Source organism: Solea senegalensis, linkage group LG5 (assembly GCF_019176455.1).
Source record: "Solea senegalensis isolate Sse05_10M linkage group LG5, IFAPA_SoseM_1, whole genome shotgun sequence".
In the NCBI taxonomy this organism is placed as follows: Eukaryota; Metazoa; Chordata; class Actinopteri; order Pleuronectiformes; family Soleidae; genus Solea; species Solea senegalensis.
Window position 1 is genome coordinate 17651224 of NC_058025.1, and position 22294 is coordinate 17673517.

General features: G+C 41.0%; 1 protein-coding gene across 1 annotated transcript in view; it reads left to right on the forward strand.

Annotated features, from left to right (window-relative positions):
- The first annotated feature begins 4044 nt into the window (after nucleotides 1-4044).
- Nucleotides 4045-22294, forward strand: part of rtn4r (reticulon 4 receptor) — a 41934-nt gene continuing 23684 nt past the window's right edge. Inside the window, exon 1 of the mRNA XM_044027190.1 lies at nucleotides 4045-4592. Coding sequence (XP_043883125.1) covers nucleotides 4571-4592 — 22 coding nt within the window. The 5' untranslated portion in view covers nucleotides 4045-4570. The remainder of the gene's footprint in view (nucleotides 4593-22294) is intronic.

A 22294-nucleotide genomic window follows, 5' to 3' on the forward strand; every position in this document is an offset into this window, starting at 1 on the left:
CATGTTGTATTTTTTGCGGAGAGTCAATAAAGATGGTTAGTGACATCAATAGTTGTATCTCTGCACAAAAAATAAAATAAAATCATACAAACAAGCATATGCAGACGTTTAAAATTACATTAAGGCACAGAGGGATATTAGACCACTGGATCAAACTGTCCATTATGGTCACTTCCAACTAATAAAACAACCCCATTTGTGGGAAAAGGCAATGAAACCACTTTAATACTTTTTTTTAATGCTAATACTTTCTACAATTGGCTTTTAATGTGGAGAAAAACAACAACAAAAAAGTGCCAAAAGAACATTGCACCAGGGCTTACTCCTTTCAAGACTTTTCGACTGAATGTGTTTTGTTGCTTTGCTATATTGTGATGCCTTTTAAATATTGGTTTTGTGTTTGTGCGCACGCACATTAGTGTGCATGCTTGTTTAATGTTACCTACAGGAACAATCCACCAATTTCTTTGTTATGTGCCACATTACAAAACCAATAAAAATAACTCTTATCCCAACGATCAGTGTTAAAAAAAATAGCATCATTGCTCTTAACTGGCTTTACCCATCATATTATATTGTTGCACACATGGAACTCAGCCAGCAGGGTTCCTCTCTCCCAGGAAGATTTGCATTTTCTCTTCTTCTTATTTATACTTCCTGACCTGAGAGAAGGAGAAGAAAAGGCAGATGGTGGATCTGCTTTCAATTACCATATATCTGTTGTCAGTTTTATTTGTGTGTGTATTTGTTATGTTTGTTTTATTGCGTTTGTTTGTGTGAAAGAGACACAACTCTCATTTAAAGTGCCTAAATAAATTACAATTACTTTTTCATTACTGTGAATTTTAGTTTTAATTAAATACAATATAATATTAAAAAAAAATCTGCCTTAAATGGTTGGGGTGACAGGAGAAAATTGGAAAGAAGAGAGATGGGTAGAAAACGGCTAATGTATTAAAGTGCTGTCAGACGACAGTGTGACTCAACACTTTGATGTAATGACAGCAGCGGCACCAATTAAAGGACCAGTGTGTAGGATTTAGTGGCACCAAGGGGTGGAGTTACATATTGTGACCAGTAAATAACCATTCTTCACCTGCGTTCATTCAGAAACCACAGTGGCATTCAGGTTGTATGGAAACAAAATAGATAATCCTTCATAGTGAGTATTTGATTTCCCATTCTGTGCTGTACAAAGTTCAACATGGAGGGCTCCGTGTAAGACGATTCTCTCTCAAGGTAATCATACATTTCATTCTAAGGTAACATAAATACATTTTCAAAAACTTCATTATAAATAATGTGGTCAGTGATAGTGTAGATCCACTAAATTATACACACTGGATCAGCTATAATGCTCATATTTGGGTAATTTATGTTATTCTTGGCATATTATTTCACCTGTTACAATGTGACAACAATATTTGTACACTGCATCCTTCATCTGAACCTATTGAGCCCTTGCTCTCTACCTCCCTATTGCAGCTATCAGCGCAATATTATATGGGTGGATATTCTCATTTATAATATTAATAACAGCAATAATAAACGTTAACACACAGCACACAGCGTAAATCTCCAACCTCATAGTCTTCCATCTGTAATTACGTTTCCGTCATAAATATTCTGTAATTAACAGCGCACTTACAGTAGCTTCAGTGCTATTAGGACATCCAACTTACAGGAAGTCATTCATGCCCTCATTGTCCTCTTAATGCTTCAGACTTGTGATGAAAAGAATAGTCGAGCCTTAGCCCAGGGAGCTATCGAGAAGCAACAGCTTGACTCATTTCATTACTGTCATGAATTAAAGATTCCCAATCTTCTCTTTTTTTCAATTGCATAGCAATGATCCGCCCTTAGTTAATTTACAGTCGCTCGTCGTGCAAGGCCTCCGGCCTCCAAGTTCCCATGACAATTTACCTATGTCCTTTTCACTTGCCGGTGCATATCATTGTGATATACTATAATGGAATGAGTGGAGGCTTCAGGAGTGAGTAGGCATGTTGCATAATGAGCTGGAGGAGGTATAACAGTCAAGTACACTGCACCCTGCTCGTCATTAATACTTCTTTTTTTTTCATCAATACAAAACCGTTGCTCTTCCCGTCACAGTCCTCACAAATACATGTGTTGGGATTCGAATAAAGCACGGGAGACAGATAACTCTGAAAGGTGACAGCATTTCCCTCTCTCTCACGAGGTGACCTCAGTCCCAGTGGGTTGCTGCGGCAGCTTTGGACCCTGTCTCTACTGGCCATCTGGCTCCGCCGATGTCTGCTGTGAGCAGAAGCCGAGTGGCTCGCTGACATATTCTGATTATGTGATTTTGTATTCATGGTAGTTGTAAGCTTGGGATTAACTGACTGGACATTCCTCCGATTCATTCAGCGACACCACCCACCTGACTGTGGTTCACCATATGTTTACCTGCTCCCTCTGATAATCTCTTGTCTTTTTTTCCCTGTCTCATTATACCATATTGTAATTAACACAAGCATTTTGGTTCTGTGCCCGTGTTCCTCAAAAATACACAATGTACTGCTGAAAGCGGCTTCTGTTGCAAGGGAATGATTTATTGTATGATTTGAAAACACTCCTATACTTCATTATGGATGTACAGGATATGGAAATATTCCATAATCTCTTATAGAAAGTACAGCTTATTCTCCATTGTGAGTTCAATCCTGTATCTGCAGGCGATTAGAGGCACATGGAGTGTGATTTCTTACTGTCTCTTGAGGCGAGCAAGGGGAATCATCCTGCATGGACGGTTCTGAAAATGAAAAACATCCTCACCGGTAGGGGGCGCGTGGGACCTAGAGATAAAATCAAGCTGCTGAGAACCCAATCAAAGCGTTTCAGCTTTACCTGCATTACAGCGGACCGCAGCAACGGCGAACTGCTCCTCGGCCCAATCGGCGTCGTCAGAGCGTGTTCGGAGTCTTTTCGGTTGAGTTGTTTGTTTGTTTGTTTTTAAGTGAATAGTGGATTGTGTGCAAGAACATTCAGTGCATACAGGTACTGACATTCAATACTACTACTAATAGTACTACTACTAATAATAACCATAATCGTTTTGAGGAGATAGATGGTTAGGATAATGCATTTAATATTTTAATATCAGGTTATTTGTTACTTCTTTAGGATCTTTTCTGGCATAAATACTGACTTGTCAGGACCCGTGGTCCTCGTGGAGACTAAAACCTGGTCCTAATGGGGCAGCAGACATTATTTCTGAGCATGAACTTGTTATAGTTAAGGTTAGGGATAAGGCTTGGTATAGGCAGTCCAGATGAATGGAAGTCAATGAAGAAAAGCTGCACAACCCTGTGTGTTTGTTTCTGTTGGTCTTTAACATACTCCGCCTTGAACATGGGATCAGCCAAATTGCTGATCCCAAAGAGGAAGCGCGAATCCCACCAGCAGGCCTGCCCGGCTCTTCGCTTGCCTTTTGGGGCGGGATTCGTTTGCGTATGCGTGTCTGGTCGTGTCCGATCCAAATAGATTCGCCTCACGTCAAACCTCCCACCCACCACATCAAACCCACCTCCTCGTGCACATAAAACATTCATAGAGTGCAGCTCTGCGCTGGAAGAAATGTCTGTGTGAATAAATCATTAAGTCTCAGTTTCACTTCAGAGTCCATCAGTTATGTCATATGGAGCATTTTTCCCGATAAATATTTCTTTTTATCGGAGGGGTTTTCTGCAAACAACCGTGGGCGTCGTAAAACCAGACAGACAACACCGCATACGAATGTATATAATTATTATTTTTTTATTCACAAAGCACTTTCAAGCATGAGTGCAGAGTGCATTTAGTTTTTAAAACAATCATCTTTTCTTTTCCTTGACTGATATTCATCCAAAATCCACTTGGATTAGGCATTTCTTTGTCTTTTTTTTTTGCAGCGTGACACAGACCCATAAAACATTCATCTTTGAATTATCTCCCCCCCACTCTCTCTCTCTCTCTCTCTCTCCGCCTCTCTGTTTTTCCACCTCACGCACCTCGCTGCCCCTCCCTCCCTTATCACCTCCCTGTGGTAAACGCTCACTAACGCGCACCAGTGCGCATCCGCTGCACACTTTTCCCTGTGTACACTTGGGATAATGTACAACGGGACAACTTATCCAACTGGATATGCTCTGCGGTATCTAAAGATGGATCAGACCGTGGTTCTCCTCCTGTGTCGCTGATTCTCCTCCTCTGATTTAACACTCTGAGCTCTTCAACGGAGCCGTTTGCGCGTCCTGTGTGTTGGGGAGGTGTCGGCTGGTCGCGTTGAGTCTTCAAATCCAAATTTGGATGTTTATTGGTGACTATTTTTCAAACCTTTCGTCCAAATGACTGAGCTCTGGTGCAGCCAGAGACGTGGCTCCCCACTCGGGAAGCCTAAAGTTTGAAGGGTGCCGGGGTGTTTCAGGCTCTCCGTCTCCCACCTTTCACTGGATTTGCAGTCACCCATAAATTGCCACAAACAGCGGATATCTAATCTGTCTCCGCGCGCGCTGGGATACACTCGACTTGGATTTTACACCGTCTGGATTTCACCCGCATCCAAATCATGAAGACCGTTATTATTGATGGTGAGTAGGCTGCTCATTAACTAAAGTTTTCACTTTAATCTGACGGATTATCTCACCGATGACATCCACATCGGGCAGCGTCTCTGCTTTGTGGAGATCGGACACAGCCAAAGCTAAATCACGTGTCCTAATTGGAGTTGCTCTGCTGGCTCCTCCGGGCTTTGCTTATCCTGGTACAATGACTGACAATGTGCGCAGAACACATCTAATCTGCACAGTAACAAGTTTCTCCTGTGCGTTAGAGCACACTAACAACAACTAGCATGTCACTTTTGGTAACTGCCACTGTAAATGACCTTGACTCAATGGTTCTGAGGTCTGGGTTGTAATTTCGGGAAGATTTTGTTCTTGCCCCTTGTGTGTGTGCGTGTGTGTGTGTGTGTTAGTGCGCCAGCGCGCGCGAAGGCGCGTGACAGAGCGGTCCGTGGTGGTCAATATGATCAGCGTGGTATCAGAACTTAATCCGCGCATCCGCTCCAGCCCTTCAGGACGCTGTGGGCTGCGCTTCAGGAGAAGTCTGCAGATGGTTCGCTTGGCGGCCCAATAACAACCCACCGCCTTGTTCTGAAACTCCTCAGCTCATAACTGATGTTAGTGTGGCTTCATCCAACTCAGGATGCTGCTTAAGTGAGTGAATGTGGAGCTTTGAAGCTTTCACGGACTCGACTTGGTCTTGATTTTCTAAAAACAAAAAAAAAGAGGCTAAAAATGGTGTCTCACTCCACTGTAAATGGCCACAAACGGGTGCGTATGAATTGGGGGCAGGGTGGAGGAAGAAGCACCTGGCATCATGTCAGTGTCTGCATGTGTTCCTGTAGGCCTGATGGTGCCGGTCCCTGTTAATGTGTTCAATGCAGCACAGAGAGAATAACACTGACATGGCGAAGGATGTTTGAAAAACCATCATCATGGAGATGAGATGCATGTGTGCAACGTTCAATTTGTTCCATCACTAGTTAGCGGAAAAGCCCCATCATCATCATCATCATCATCATCTCCACCCTGCCCCACCCCTGCACACACTCTGCCAGAACACACACATGTGCACGGCTATTCTTATATGAGGACACTGTCTGTCTTTACTGGCTAAACCTAACTCTAGACCCTTGACCTTAACTAGGACCCCAGAGATGACCTTAAGACTCAGCGTTGGTCCCTCTAAGGACGTAGGTTGGTGTTTAATAAACAAGAAACATGACAAAATGACTATACCACATGAAGAGTTCTTATGCAACATGCAGTACACACTGTTTCTTCCCCGTGCTGTTCGTTACTTTGCTTAAACTGAGGGATTATGTCGAGAAAGCCACAGATTACGGGCCTACTGAGTAACTTTGATTTTCCGAGATAGGAATTGCAAAGAGGCATATCTGCTCATACATTCTCTTTGATATGTCACAGGGTGATGCAAATTCAAATACACACTCCACTTCATTGGCATAGAAAGGCTCTGGGTCCCACAGACCATACAAGCAGGTTTTTCTTCATCCATCCACTGGCGTGATTTAGCACCAAGCTGCTGACACACACACCTACAGTATGTCTGAATATTTTTTATTTTTTTCCTGTTGCAATTATAACTGGGATCCAACTTTCAGGCTTCTGATTTGGTGGGAGAAAATATAGCCTGCTGTGTCTTGTGTTTAAAGAGTCAGAGTGAGGTGGGACTTTAATTTACACTGTTTTTCACCCAGTCAACATATGATTGAATGCCTCTGTGGGGAAGCATTTGCTCAGGGGCGTCTTTGCTCCCTGTCTACTGCCAAGCAAAGCCAATAAAGCCCAAATGAATGGATTTCCATAATGGTGTAACTGAAAGCTTTCTCTCTCTGGAAGTTGTAAACCTCGACTTAATGAGGACATTTTTTTTTTAGCGTATTAACCTTGTTATTGTTTTGCCCAAAAAAAACTGCCCCATTTGTTTTCAAAATGGGCCACAAGATGCAGCATCTTTGTTTTCAAGACGAATTTTAGAACATGTCACGTCATAAAGAAATAAAAGGCATGCAATTAGAGAATATGAATTGTTGATTTTAATGCAGAATATGGTGGAATCAAAGTCAACGTTATAATGAGACATATCATCCCTGAAGGGAGCGGTAAATTGATCCATCTTTGTGTTTGTATGAGTGTACAGTAAATGTGACTGCACTGAGTGCAGGCTGTGAGGCATAATATGTGTGTGGGTGTAGTGTTCTGTGGGTATATGTGGGGAGGTCTGAGGACGAGAGAGGCAGTGGAAGGAAAGACGGTCAGGGAAGGGAGAAAGGGTGCAAGGAAAATTCCCGAGTGTGAAGGTTATGCAACCTATCATGCCTGCCCTTTGTCTGCCTGGACACTGTGTGTCTTCCAGTCAGTGTGCTGTATATCAGCTGCGTGGAAGCCGCAGAAAAATAGGAGGGAATGAATTGGCAGCTGTTCACGCTGACTCAATGAGGATTTGTGTTCTTTTCTCGGCTCTAGTTGAGGTTTGTTTCCTCTTAATTGGCTTTGGTCAGCAATGAGACCGATAAAACCACAACTCTTCTCTTGGGGTATTCAAGAGAAAGTATGTGGACATTTTTCATTTCCATAATAACAACCCGATGCTGGGAACATTGTTAAGCAATACATCTGATTCACCGATTTCTGGCTTTCATTTCTTGTTTTTTTGCCTGCATTTCAGGACACTCCCTGTCTCCAACTTTCCCAAGAAATATGAGCAAGACATTTAGCTATGAAGAATAATAAGGCTCATTAGCTGTGCCAGAGTCCCATGTAGCTCCAAGGAGAGCAGATAAAGCAATACATTCTGCTAATGTTTTGAGTCAAGACATCTGTTTAAAAACAACAAATAAGCAAACAAACAAAACATTTGGATTAAATCATTATTTGATTATGATGGTGGGATGATGAGAGCTCGGGTAATTCATTTATTTATTGTTAAATGTTATACAGTAGAATTAATAACATGGCGGAAAGAAACATGTCAATGACCCCACAAGTAACATTTATTTATCTAAATCAAATACAGCGCACCATGTCAAACAAGAAATATTACATTGTGTCAATCGATGTCAAGAATCAATTTTGTCAACCCAGTATTAAAAAAAATACCCACTTAAATGAATTATGATATATTATAATTATTACATATCGACCTCTCAGCCTAACAGAGAACTATAGATTTCTGCATATCCAACCTTGGGAAAATCTAGCCCAGAACAGGAGATGTTGACCAAAAACACATGGCAGTTGAGAGGGAGAGGGAGTCTTCATTGGCTGAGCAGCTTTGCATACACATCCCTTCAGTGGAAAGGTTGCCAGTCAAGCTCTGGTAACAGATGCCTACACTGCAAAGCAACCTCAAAAAAGAGTAGTTCAGAGATGAAGAGATTGCCTCTCGGGCCATCTGTCACAAATGTGCATCTGTCCGTGCTAGATGATGGTTTAGGTATCAGATAGTGGACCGCCCCTGTTCTTGTGACATTAAAGCTGTAGGATTACTCGAAAATGTGTGGATTGCTGAGACTCGAGTGCAGTGGTATCTGAATTGTATTTGGTTAATGGCCCGAGCCGTGCGGACTGTAAGGAGGTCCAGCATTCAAAAGAAGGTTGAATTAAGACATGTTCTCCACACAGTGTGCTGCATCTCATCTGGACACTCGCTGACTTTTATAACTTTCTCCCGGTGGAATGTACGTGACTGAGGCTGGCTGCTGTAACATGCTGGTAATGTTCACTCCCACTCTCGAGGGACATTTATATTCCACGGTTCTATTTTTCTCCTATACTTGGTGAACTTCATCACACCCACAGGGGTTACTCAAGGCCACCACCCTTAAATTGGACTGGTAATTAATTAAGCTTGAGCACAGACTAAATTGCGTTTTATAATCTAAAAGCAATACATGCCCTGTATTTTTTTGAACCACTAACCACTTGATCATTTATAACAATGTGGTTGCATGTCTACAACACACTTTTATGCTAAAAGTATAGAAAGAGTATCATGAGAAGAGGTAAATTGTTCTGACTTGGTGATTCCCTTGCGGCTACACATCAACATTGTCTAATGAGTTTGCCACTGGCATCAGTGAACAATGATTAAAGCCTCAATGCAGTCCAGTGCAGCAGACATTCATACTTGCTTCCACTTGTCTTTGTGTTATTTGCCCAACACTGCATGTTCTACTTCTTAACAACAAAATATGTTCGCTTACTCTCACAATTGCCATCCAATTAAATGCTCATCTCATGTGGAGGATGAAGCGGTAGCCAATGCATGAATAAATGTTCACCCATTCATCCAGTTTTACAATCAAACCTTTCTAGCAACAGACAGTATCATAACTGGTAGTTCAAATAGAACATGTAATTGCTAGAAGTCAAATGTAATGCATGGATGCTCATGTGATTACACTGTAATTCATAAATAACAATCAGTCCACTTTATAAGTGGCTTGTGACATCATTTGTGGACTTGATTCTGAGGTTAACATGATCATTTGAAAATCTTAATCACAGGTTATTGTTCAAATATGTTAGGTTTAATGAAAGGATTAAGGCATCATTTGTGTCACTGATAAACATATTGGATTTCATAAATATCTGTTAATGTCTTGAGCTACATGAAGGCTCTAACTGAAAAGGATGAAAACGTTAGTATTTTGTACCACAAGCCGAGAGCAGGGTTCATGGTATTGACGCCTCTGTTACAGTGACACAAGCTGCAGCAGGCTATCTGAGAGTGGATCTGCTGTTTTCACTGCATCCTGATGAGCATGCTCCTTCAGGGGCTTCTTTTAATTGGCTGTGCCCTACAACTAGCACTGCATTCGTTTATACGGCGCACGTACATTCACACACACACACACAGACTCCCACTGACACACACATAGGCACGCTGGCGTCGGATATCCTTGGAACCATCCGCTGTAGATCATCCCAGTCTCCCGGCCCTTCACTGCTAATCGGCAAGACAGAAGAGCTAAGTGGATGAAAAAGATGAATTCTATTTGTTTATACAGAGCAAACGATGAGGAGGAAATATGAAACTGAAAACTCAGACAAGGTTGTGGAAAAGGGGCTGGATGAACCATTATCATGTTATGTGTGGGTGGAGTCTCAATTTGTGGGATTTATTTTAACATTTTTGACAAAAATCCAATTGCACATATTATACTCTTGGTGCTTCCACATATAGTATATGACACACACACACCTCCATTGTGCTTATGACCAACCGGTGCATTAGAACTGTGTTTACATTGGAATTGTGATACATAAACCAATCCAGCTGAGCCTGTAAGTGACACAACCACTCCCCCAGGGGAGTGAATATACATTGTGGATTCCTTTAACATGGCAATAACATTTTAGAGCAGTATGCTTCTCCTAGTGTGCACAAACTGGAACATTCTGTCACATAACTCACTCCACAACTACACATTGTCATCTTTCACATTCATTCTTGTTTAGTCCTTGGAACTCCCCTTTTTGCAGTGCAGGTGCACCGCGCTGCATGGACGACGATGATTATACCACAAAGGGGAGGGTAACTCATGGCCAAGTAAATTATTAATTAGACAGAGAAGAAGCCACTCCTAAATTAGACACATGAATGGAGTCATTGTCGTCCTTATAAGTCAGCGCCGCTCCTCTTCTTCTTGGCAGCTGCAGTACCACTCAGACAGATAAAGTGGCTGACTGATCCAAGACGCGAGCATGAATGTGTCATTGATCACGTTGTTAGGAGGAGGTGGCAGATAACAGATAAACACAAAAAAACGACCCTGATAATCTCCCACTGCGTTCATCATAAATAATGGCGCAGAGTTCAACTCTTAAAATGGCGATAGATAGATAGATAGATAGATAGTCTGCCATCATTTGGTTTTGGAGGCTGTGCTTTTGACATTGGAGCTGTCACACTACATTTTTCAGAAGGTGGATATCCTGAGGAAGAACCTTTCCTTTTTTGTTTTCTTTTTTTTCCACCAGGGATTGATGCATAATTAAATAAATAATAATACAAGCTAAACAGTATTTTTAGCCATGTTGATCTCATTAGCGTTAGTGATGCAAAATGGATTCCCACCATTTTTCTGATCATCCTTTGTGAGCCTGATTACTTTGTGGACTCGACAGATGGGAGCTGGATGTTTTGATGTCAAACCCTGGCAACACATTGTTGAGACTCTCAAGCCAAGGGAGACACCTTTATTTAGTGTAACATTGATTGGGTCCTATTATTCTCATTATTTAGCTTCACCAGTGGTAAAGCTCTGAAGTGTCACTTCAGAAAGACTCTTTGATCTGTCCAAATAGCTGCTTATGTGGGGGTTTTAAAGGACAAACACAACTTCCTGAATTTAGATTCTGCACATTTAAGCGAGCTCTCAAAATGTAGTTTTAAAGTGTGGGGTAAAAGTAAAAAAGGCACCTTGGGATAATGGGGTAAGGAGCCTATTTAATGACAGAGGGTGGCTTATACTCAAGGAGAATAGCTTGACAAGCCATACATAGAATGCTGAATTGCTTTTTGTATCTATCCATCTCGCAATGGGAAGATTAATGTGTGCGCACATGAAATCAAGTTTACAGCGTGTCCATTACGCACATGTTTTTTGAGACTCACAATCCAGCGGCTATGTTAGACTATGTCCATGATTTATACGTAGTCTATGCTCACAAACAGATTTATAAGGAGAAATATATGTTTTCAACAAAAATAATTAAAGGTTTCTTGGGGGGAAAATTAGTTCAAACTAATTATTATTCCAGGCAGATGCATGTGTAAACATCAAGTGGACCCATGTGACTTATCTGGCAGCTGGGATGGGCTAAACAAAGTAAAATTGTTATTTTTGAGAGGAGTTTAAATCAATATTATTTATTAGATTAGAGTTTTATGCAGTGTATCTGAAAATTTTCAGTAGTACAGCTTGTACAGGCAGACAGCTAGAATCCTGAATTTTTCATTATGGTCTACTCCTATTAAAGATTAAGGTAGAACACTAAGCCTCTCAGAAACTGTGTTGAGTAGCACTTTCATCCAGTCACATTGCAGTACGGCCTAAACAGCAATGCGTCTATTATAAAGAGTTCAGCTGAAATATGTGCAAAGGAAGTAGGCCATCACTCCTTGGATTGGGGAGGAATAAATGCTGTTGATGTGAAAACTCAATCTATAGGTGATAATATGACTGACTTTATACAAGAAATCCACAAACTATTTAAATCACGGATCAATGTCTTGAATTGCACACGGGGTGAACTACCCTGCAATGTACACTTTAACAGAACAACACCTTTTATCTACATATAATTGGGCAGGCCTGCCCTCAAAAATACACTGTGTGAATGAAAGTGTTTTCAAGCGGAGTTCAACATCTATGCTCAGAGATGTTGGCTCGCCGTCACTTTGACAAGTGCATTTCATTCTTTTTGTCCCTCCATCTTCTTTCTGACTACACACAAACTCTTGCTTTCTCTCCCTTCGTAGTATGATGGTCACTCTTTTCTCTCTAATTGTAATGTAATGTCTTATCCACATTCACCGCGTCACTCATCTCTCTGTCTTTACTCTCAGGTATAAAACGCTGATTATCTTATGTAGATATCAGTCCATGGCAAATTAAATGGGATCACAGCTAGCCTGCCAGGATGTCCATTATAATGATATCTGTAATCTGCTGGCTCAGTGGACGCAATGAGGAGGGGTAGGAGTATCAAGGGATGATGATAGAGGGGGATTCAGTGTGGCTATAGCAGGAGAATAGTGGAAATGGATTTTCCTTCTCTGACGAGGTTCACATGGACACCCAAACCATATGTCACCCATGGATTTATGTCAAAGGAAACCAGAATTCCATCCAAGACTGTAGCAGTACCCAAAATATCACTTTTGTATAATACCTTATATCCACATAGCTCTGTATTCCAGTGAACCAGAAATGTTTTCATTCCCAGGGTGACTTCTTTGGTCTCTGATGCTTAGAAACTCCTTCCCTCTGTTATTTAGTTTTCATTCATTTTACCACCATGTTGTGGGGGATGTTAGACAAATTGAATTGACTGAATGTCATAAGAATTTAGCTTAAAAACAGACTCTGAAAAAGGCTTTTTTAATTGAATTTAGTTGTTTGACTTTGTCAATAGCCAACGTGGTCAGCCAGTTGAACACAAACAAAGTTATTGTACAAAATGATTGTACTAAGGGCACCGCCATTGTGTGAGCTGCTCAAATTGGCTGGGTTTGGATAAGAAATGCACTCTCAACGATTTCTTGAGACTTCAGTGTTTAAAATCCTTCATTTTGATGTTCCTCTATGGACTGTGGTGTGGGAGAGTGAACGGTTTACAAATGTTGGTTTTCTAATGGTCTAATGGTGAGAAAATGTGGCAAAAACATCTGTATGGCATAGATGTTGATTATTCTGTAGTGTCTGGAGGTGGGTCCATAGAAATTAGCTCTGCCAGAATGTCCTCGACCATAGAGACCGTGGACAAACCCACTTGGGACACATAATGTGACAAGTTATTGTCATATAACCCTTATGGGGCCCATATTGACAGTCTCGTATCGAAATATCTCCGAATGGAAATCCATTAAGAACGTATTGCCAATGGTTATATCAGAAAATTTTGATTATGCAGTGTTGTATCTTGACACAGCGTCAAGTACAAAGACATCCATCAAATCCCTGACATTCAGAATTGGAGAGCATGAACATCTGATTAGCAAAAAAGATTATGGTTGGGATGTGTTGCAGCTACAGACAGATCACCTTGGCTCGGGTTCCCAAACCTCTAATCAGAAATGTTGCTTGTTTTCACATGCCTGTACGTGTTCCCAGCAAAGCCTATCATCACAGCAATTATTCCAGTGAGGGAGATGAGCACTGCCAGCACTCCATCTCCGAGCTGTAAACAAATTAGGCTGAGGGGTCTTGATGATGTCTGTGTGATAAATGGAATAGACTGATTCCAATTCTGATGGCCCTGCTGTGCTTTGTGACTTTGGGTCCTCTGCCAGTGGACACCCATGTGAATAAAATGGTCCCAGCCACTGGATTGGTGTTTGCAGTGATCTCTTTCAGATGCATGCATTTTGTTTTGTCTTTTCAAGCTGTTTTCACCTGTGTTGGTCCTGTCATCAAAAGTTCTGATGGTGCTCCACTTGTTTGGAAAATTAGTTTTTCCTCTCTGTGAATTAAAGCTTGCAATTTCCACCTGGGACTTTCAACAAGTAATTAAAGACATCCCGCCAATTCTTTAGACATATTGTAACTGAACATGATTTCATTAAGTCTGAGGAGGTTAATTTCTCTGACATGATTTTGTAATTAGTCATACACATGGTGGCTTGTGTTTTGATCTATTGCATGTTTAAGCTTTTTTGTCAGGTGGAAATTTCTCATGGATTTCAATAAATCTTTCAGTGGATTTTGCCGCAGGTAATTGACGGGTTATGTTTTCTCCCCATCCGTCGCTCCCTTGGAAGGCATTAGCATATTGAGTTTCATTCCTGACTGTGAAGTGATTCCCACCATGTCTTTAAAAGGCATCACATGAATAGGCGGCACATTACACTGTGGAGAAATATGAGACAGGAAAGAAAAAGCACATTCTTTTTTTGTTTGCTTATACACGCACACACTTCAGTGGGATCCTCAACACATACGGACCCACACGTGGTTTAAGATGTGCACCAGATTTCCAGATGTAATGAGTTCACATTACTTCACCATCTTCCAGAGTCAACTCTGGAGGAACAGCCATAACACTGGTGTACCCTTTCCTTCTGACACACCTGAGTTATTGTTGTCTTTTCTGGCAGAATGATGAAATTAGGGCAAATCTCTTCACTCCTAGGGAAAAAAAAAAATCAGACCCAGGAGTTTGACAAGTTGAAGCACAGAAATCTCTTCCTTATAGTCAATACCTGTGTTTAGATCAAATGTCAGTAGCCCAGTGTAGCAATAAAGGCATTTATGAGACTGTCGATTAATAATAATAACAATAATAATAATAATAATAATAATATGTAGTATCATGCTCGTTTCAATAAAATGCTTGATTTTTTACTCACATTTTAGCAGTTTATTGGACACAGTATCAAATGTCGTTATGCAAACGTTCTCTTCAAACAAATGCTTCATCAGCAACCATTGAGTATACAGTAGGGCTGAACAATTAATCAAAATTGCGATATAGCCTACTTGCAATTTTCACAGGAGGCACAATGTGTGTCAAAATATAATTTTAGTTGAATTATTGTCTTGATCTATACACATCTGAATGGAACGTCTTTGTTCCTGACAAGACGGATCAGAGAGGACTCAGACGCAGAGGCCTTTTAATTGTCTTTATAAACAAAACACAAGGCAGAATCTCTTTACTGAGGGAAAACAAAGCGCGGCTATGAAAAACTATAACCAATGGAGAGCGCAACGCTCTTCAAAAGAAACGTTGCGGAACTATAAACGCGGAACAAAAAAATCACTGCGAAGAGGAAACAAACTCAGACTATGGTTATCATGTAAAACTTAAACAGAAAACTCTCCAAACAGAGGAAAACAAGGCTCTAAGCACAATCCTATTGATTGGCGATCTTTAACTAACTAACTAACAAGGTCAAAAACAAAATGCAATCTAAATGATTGGATCTACTCAGTCTAACTAATAAAACGTAAGTCACAATCCTAGTGATTGGAGTTCCTAAAATGGCTGTGAAAATGTACAAACCGAAATCTCTCCCAAGGAGGAAAACAAAAAGCGCTGTAATAAGTGATGTGACGTTCCGTTTCGAGGCTTCGAATCGTGTGCCGAGTAGGGGAGGGGGCGTATCCGCGATGCGCGTATCGAGGCTTGCTTCATTTAGGGGAGGAGCCAAAAATGATGACGTCCGAAGCCTCGTTGCCCGGCTGTACCATGTGATTGCTTCGTGAAGTGGTTCAGATTTAGCGCGAGCTATATAGACCCCTCAGGCTCCCTCAGGCTCCATTCAAAATGTGGGTTTTTGAAGGAGAGTTGCGGTCAGTTGAGAGTTTGGATAGAGTTTGGATAGTTTGGAGAGTTTAGGGAGAGAGAGAGAGATTTAGGAGAGTGAGGAGAGTAGGATAGGTGATATAGGATGGAGCCAGCGAGGCTCATCATTGTCCAAGTTACACAAGCATAATCTGTGCCCTTTTCCTAGTTCCACAAGCACTTTCACTGTCCTCTGCCTGATTACACCCATGCCATTTCCAGAAAAACATTGCACAACCTGTCATATTATGATATTACCATTTTGGGAAGATTTACACACACAGAACACATTCAAAAAATGTATTAAACACATATGTACAGAAATTATTTCGTCATACATTTTTTGTAATTCATAGTCATTTCTAACAGACACAAAAATTCAATTCATCACACATTATGTGGTTCAGATACAGCTGCCTGTGATTATACACTTGGCCAGTAGGTGGTTTCGTGTGCACATGAAGCTTCGAGAAATTAACCCTTTCTCGAACCAATTGGCTCAATGCCTCATGAGGCTTCATCTCACCATGACTACTATAAATCTTAACTAAAGTATCAGCAGAAAGGCTAGGATAAGAAAACTTACGAAGAAAACATCGCTCACTAAGAGGATTCGAAAGCATGTGGCTTCTGTGGCTGTGGAGCTCTGGTGATCAGGCCTGGGCGAAAACACACTGGCACTGAAACAAGGAAACAGGGAGTTTTTAAGGTTCACATGGCTTAATTGTCAGCAGGTGTGTGTAATCAGGGCCGGCAGGCCGGCAGAGGAGGGGGCGGGGCAAACTGCCGGAGTGACAGTTCCCACAGGTGTGCACAAATATCACACAGTAATCGTTTTAAGTACGTTTTTCGATTGAAATTGAGAATAATGATTTAAAAATAACCTTTTTTTTTTTTTTTTTTTACCAGGAATCGTCAACTATTTTGAAAACTCCTGTCACAATAATTTAAATGATATATTTATTCAAAACAGTATAAATCAGCTGCACTACAGTGCAATCAACATGTATAAATACTGAGTAAAGAGGTCAGGATGTGCCTCTAACGTCCCTATGCTATACGAGAGCTATTCTGGGAACCAGCAGAAGTAACAAGAGAACACTTTATCTCAGACAAGATCACAAAAATGAGTAACATAATTGTCCATCCATCCATCTATTGAATCCAGGCAGGAGTCAAAGCAAGAGCTTCTGGGATGAGGTGGCAGTGCCAATGTCTACACCGACTATAAATACATTGAATAGAAGGGCAAAAGTTAATTCATATAACGCATTCACCTTTTCACAAACACATTTATACGGTCCTCCCAAATGCAGCACATTTCTATCACGAGTAGGTGGGTAGTTTAATTTAACTACCCTCGTTGTGTATGAGCATGAGAAATTGATTTATTGACTCAAGTCACTCTCCATTGTGGAGACTATGTGGAGATATGCCCCCTTTCAACATGTTAGTAATAGGTTTAGCTGGTGGCTATGTGGAACACGTGCAGAGCACCCAGTCAGCTTCAGTCTGACTAATTGTAATTAGACTCTAAGTCACATTATCTCTTAGTCTGACTGAGAAAATTGATTTAGCACAATTTCAGTCTGACTAAGATGTTGGTTGGAGGCTGGTTTTAGTTGGACGGACACAATAATGAAGTAATGTAAATGTACTTGGTGACTTGGTGCTTGGTGTGTTGCTCAAGGAGCCTTCAGCATGCAGATTAGATGGGGCCTGGAAGCTTATCATGAACATAGTTCTCTGTGGGTGGCTGCTTTAACTACAGCCACACAACCTGCAGGTTTCTGTTCTGCAAGAAAAAAAAAAGCGGCGCTGTCCAGAGTTCCTCAGGTTACTCAGGGTGACCAATGACATTCAGTTTTCTTATTCTGAAGTTTTCTTCACAATTCAGAGGTTGAGTATTCATCACTTTCTAAAGTAAGCAACACAAGCGGTTTTATTTATCTCTCTATTTATCTTTGTCCTTGAAAAAGTTCCTATCTCAATTTAATTCATTTTCTCCATGGAGCTGATAATCTGTGTTTTCACCCCATAACCTGAATTTTGCTCGAGTCCCTGTTACAGTACAGCTGACATGAGCAGTTTTTATAGATCCTCTCAGTTCTCTGGGATTCCTGTGCTTCACTTCTGTATTTTCCATTTATGAGCACATCCTCCAGGTAAGCTAAATTTAATATAGCAGTTCTGATCCATTAAAAACTGATGAGACATAAACATTCAGACTGTGTAAGAGGTCACTTGTGGTATCACAGTGTTTCCTGTCAATGGAGTCTATCCTTACAGAATGTCCTAATAGAGACCCGTTATTTCAAAAGCTATAGCATCATGCATTAGAAACCATAAACAGCCTCCAGTGTAAGAGCACTGTACCGCTGCGGCTAAGCATTAGTCAGCAAACGGAGTGACTGGAGACTGGAAATTTTATTGAAGATAAATGGAAGCCGATATCATTAAGTGACCTTGACTTAAGATTATGTTCTTCAAAAAAAGCCACATTTACTGCATCTGCAGGCTTTTTATTATTGGGGAAGCATTTGTAAGGCAGAACCTGTCAACTGAAGCTAAAATAACAATAATGTCTTTTTCTTGACATTATCATTCCAGACATCTTTTAGTATTTGAGGAAACAAGCATATTGTAGCCTTTTTTTTCTGTATTTCTTTCCACTCATCCCACAGACGTGTTTACGATGACAGGAAAATGGCTTCCTTTCCATCCACTGACAATAGACTCTGTTGGAGTTCCCACCGCTTCAGTGGAAACTTTCTTTCATCGAATCAACTCCTCTAAAAAGGTTACTCTGTCAGTACAGCACTGGCTGTGCTCTAATTATGTTCTTTTCATATCTGAGCAGTGTGTGAGTACAGCATGATATAGTTCTGGAGTATGTGATACCCACTTTATTATTGAATGGATTTATGCAGCACACCCCCTCCCATTGCTGTGCAAACGATCCCCCCGTGCACCTCCTTCTCAATGAGAGAATAGTAGTTTTGCATATTGGGACTGTATTACAGTATTGAATCCTCATCCACTTAACGGGAGAATCAGCTACGTTTACGACTAATTAAAGCCATTAATAGGGGGGGCATGCTAATGCATTTTTGCGTTGATAACAGAAACATGAGCGGCGATGGCAGCAAGGCTCATTTCACCGGCAGGTCAAGATGAGACTAATTAACTGGGTATTAAAGGCACAGCACGACATGTTGGGCCGCCGGAAAGGGGAGAGAGAGAAGATAGAGGGTTTGGGTGCAGACTCTTGATATGAGTGTTATCAAAACTCAGTTTGCGTCTTACACTTTATTAGTTCAATAGCGCTCCTCGAGGATCCATAGAAGGAAAAAGACATCAGCAACGAAACTAAGTGGTGCACAAGAGCTCACAGAAGTATTAGATTAGAACTCATGAGTCATCTTTTAAACTCCTGCTTTCATTCATGTTTTTTTTTTTTTTAACATTTGCACTTCAAATGGGCATCACAACTGTGTGTAGTGGTTGGCACCACACTTCTGGTTTGAATCCTGGTTTGACCAAGGCCTTTCTGTGGAGTTTGTGCGTTCCACCTGGTTTTTTCCTCCAGGTACTCCAGATTCCTGCCACAATCTAAATGTCGCATGCAGATCACGGTGAAGCACCAGGAGACTCTGAATCAACTGTGTGAATTCAAGTGTGTTGTCTGTCTCTGTACGTTGTTCTTGTGATAGGCTGGTGACATGTCCAGGGTGGACTTGCCTCTTGTGCATTGTAAACTGGATGAGGGCCACCTCCCCCAGACCCTTTGATGGTCGAGACTGAATAAATGAATGAACTATACATTATGGGGGTCACACGGTGGTGTAGTGGTTCACACTCTCGCCTTGCAGCGAGAAGACCCGGGTTCGAGCCCTGGTTGGAACAAGGGCCTTTCTGCATGGAGTTTGCATGTTCTCCCCGTGTGTGCGTGGGTTCTCTCCGGGTTCTCCGGCTTCCTCCCACAGTCCAAAAACATGCAATGTGGGGATTAGGTAAATTGGACACTCTAAATTGACCATAGGAGTGAGTGTAAGAGTGAATGGTTGTTTGTCTCTAGTTGTGTGTGGCCCTGCGATGGACTGGCGAACTGTCCAGGGTGTACCCCGCCTATCGCCCGATGTAGCTGAGATTGGCACAGCACCCCCCGCGACCCTCTGGTGGAGGATAAAGCGGTTAGATGATGACTGACTGACTATACATTATGTAAGACGCTAATTAGAGTGCCTGCTTAGCAATGTAAAGCAAGGGAGAGACCAGCTGCAAAAGTAAACAGATTTATTCCAAAAAATGTGCGCAACGTTTTAATCCACCCAAATATTACTTTGTCTAAATACCCCCTTTATTAGGCACATTGCGCTGACACTGATCACTTTCGACACAGTAATGTGAAAAAAAATCCATTACCAGCTAAAGTCCATCATAGTTTAGATCATATTATTTTGTGAAACAATGCAGAGCCTGTCGGGAATAATTATTGGTTACATCACCAGAATTTACATAAAATTGGCATGCGACTAACTTAGTTTTACACCACCATGTACCATGCTGTATCGACTTCATAACATTTGAATCTTTAGGACTTCTATTGGAGGATTCTGAAGGTTAAATGCATAAAGGACTTGCGTAATGACTACAAATGCACGCACATCGCCCCTATTACTCTGCCTGTTGCCATTATTTCAGAAAGTGTTTGACAACAGCCTGCAGCCTGGGAGTAGAAAGGTGTTTTCTCTTCCTCTACACACCCATTACCATTCTTACTAACCATAGTGGCAATTTAGCTTTACATATATTAATATTCAGTGTCCAGATGAAGATTACTAAAAGACAAAACTAAGCCTTGTTTCTGCCACAAGGAACAAGATGAAAGAGGTGGGCTTTCACCTCTTCCTTCACGTAAGTTAGGCTAAGCTGAGTCTGCAGTTATCCTTCATCCACTGTGCTGAATACCAGATGCCAGAGGAGGGGGGAAGAATGGTAAAAAGGTAGATTGATTCCATCTTCAAAGAGATAGTAACAAAGCCCCGTTCCCCTTTTATATTCTTTTTTTCAAGGGATTAATTTCAAGGATGCCAGCCCAAATTAAAGAACTGTATAACTGGAATGAACCTAACGTATCAGAGGCACTTTTGAAACAGCCATGTACAGAGCCCCAGATATGACACGCAGGAACTAAAAACCCTCTAATTTAAATATTACTTTTTGCAGATCAAAGAATTATTCGTGGCCACAAAATAAATATAAGCCTCTCGCTTGTCACTATGACTCAAAATATGTCTCGCACATGTTTCAAAAACCATTTAAATGTTATTGATCGAAATTCAAATCTGTGAATATTACGTCGGTATTAATGATTACTTGCAATGCCAGGCTTTTGAGAATATCTTCTTAACTCATTCCAAACCAAAAATAGAATGAATTCACTCTATCCATCGTGCAGCCTCAGCCCTCTTGCGCCCCATTTTGCATATGCAACTCTCAATTATTATTATTAATTAGTATTTCATGCTTAATTAATAAAGACACGTATTGAGATTGTAGATCAGGGGTGTCAAACTCATTTTTGTTCAGGGGCCACATACAGCACAATTTGATCTCAAGGGGGCCGGACCAGTAAAAATAGTAAAATAATAGCATAATAACCTATGAACAACAAGAACTCCTTTGTTTTTTCTCCTTTGTTTTACATTTACTGAAGGATAATTTTACAAAACATGAAATTTCTTGAGAAATATAAGTGCAATTTCAACAATATCATGCCTAAATGTACTATTTACACAGCACACTGGATCTATAAAGGCACAAACATTTAGTCACGGGTATCTGGAGCATTTGACATTACGTTTAGATTAGTGTGAAATTTTAACAAATTCATCCTGTGGGCCGATTGGACCCTCTGGCAGGCCGGTTCTGGCCCCCGGGCCACATGTTTGACACCCCTGTTGTAAATGATGATACTTAGTGTTTTGGGCTCTATATATTTATATTCATGCGTTGTGATTGTGCAAGTACAATTACATGAATGATCTTTCCTAAAGACATACAAAAACATCAAATTAAAATGCATCCCATTACACATTTTTCAATATTTTGTTTTGACAAGGTCAATGAAGCGATCATGAAACTGTTGGGTTTACATCAGAATAAAATTAGGTGTGCATAACATTTTAGTTTCAGTAAATGGGGAACTTAGAGCTGCACTGTTATTACTATTTTGGTGATGCCAACAGGTAGTAAACCTGATCACGATCTAATCGCAATGAATTTCAATATTATCTAGGGCGAGATGCTATGAGTTTGCTGGTTTCCCAGGTGATTCATGGGTACACGCCATAGACACTCAGAGAAACTGCTTTGATTTTCTATGCCATCAACACAAACCCCAGACTTACAGCTGTTCCCTGCTTGGCTTGCTTTACAAAGAAAGTGTGAGAGAGAGAGAGAGAAATTAAACAAGTCAAGACAAGTGCAACTTGCATTGAATACCAAATAAAGTCCATGTAAGTCAGCATGGTCTTATCAAATCAGCAGGGAAATAGAAAATCTAAATTCTGGTGTGACGGCCACCAAACAACAGAAACATACATGTGACTGCAAGACGAAACCTTCCTGTCTTACCCCCACTCCCCACATTTATATTTCAACAGCCTACCATTCCTTTGAACGTT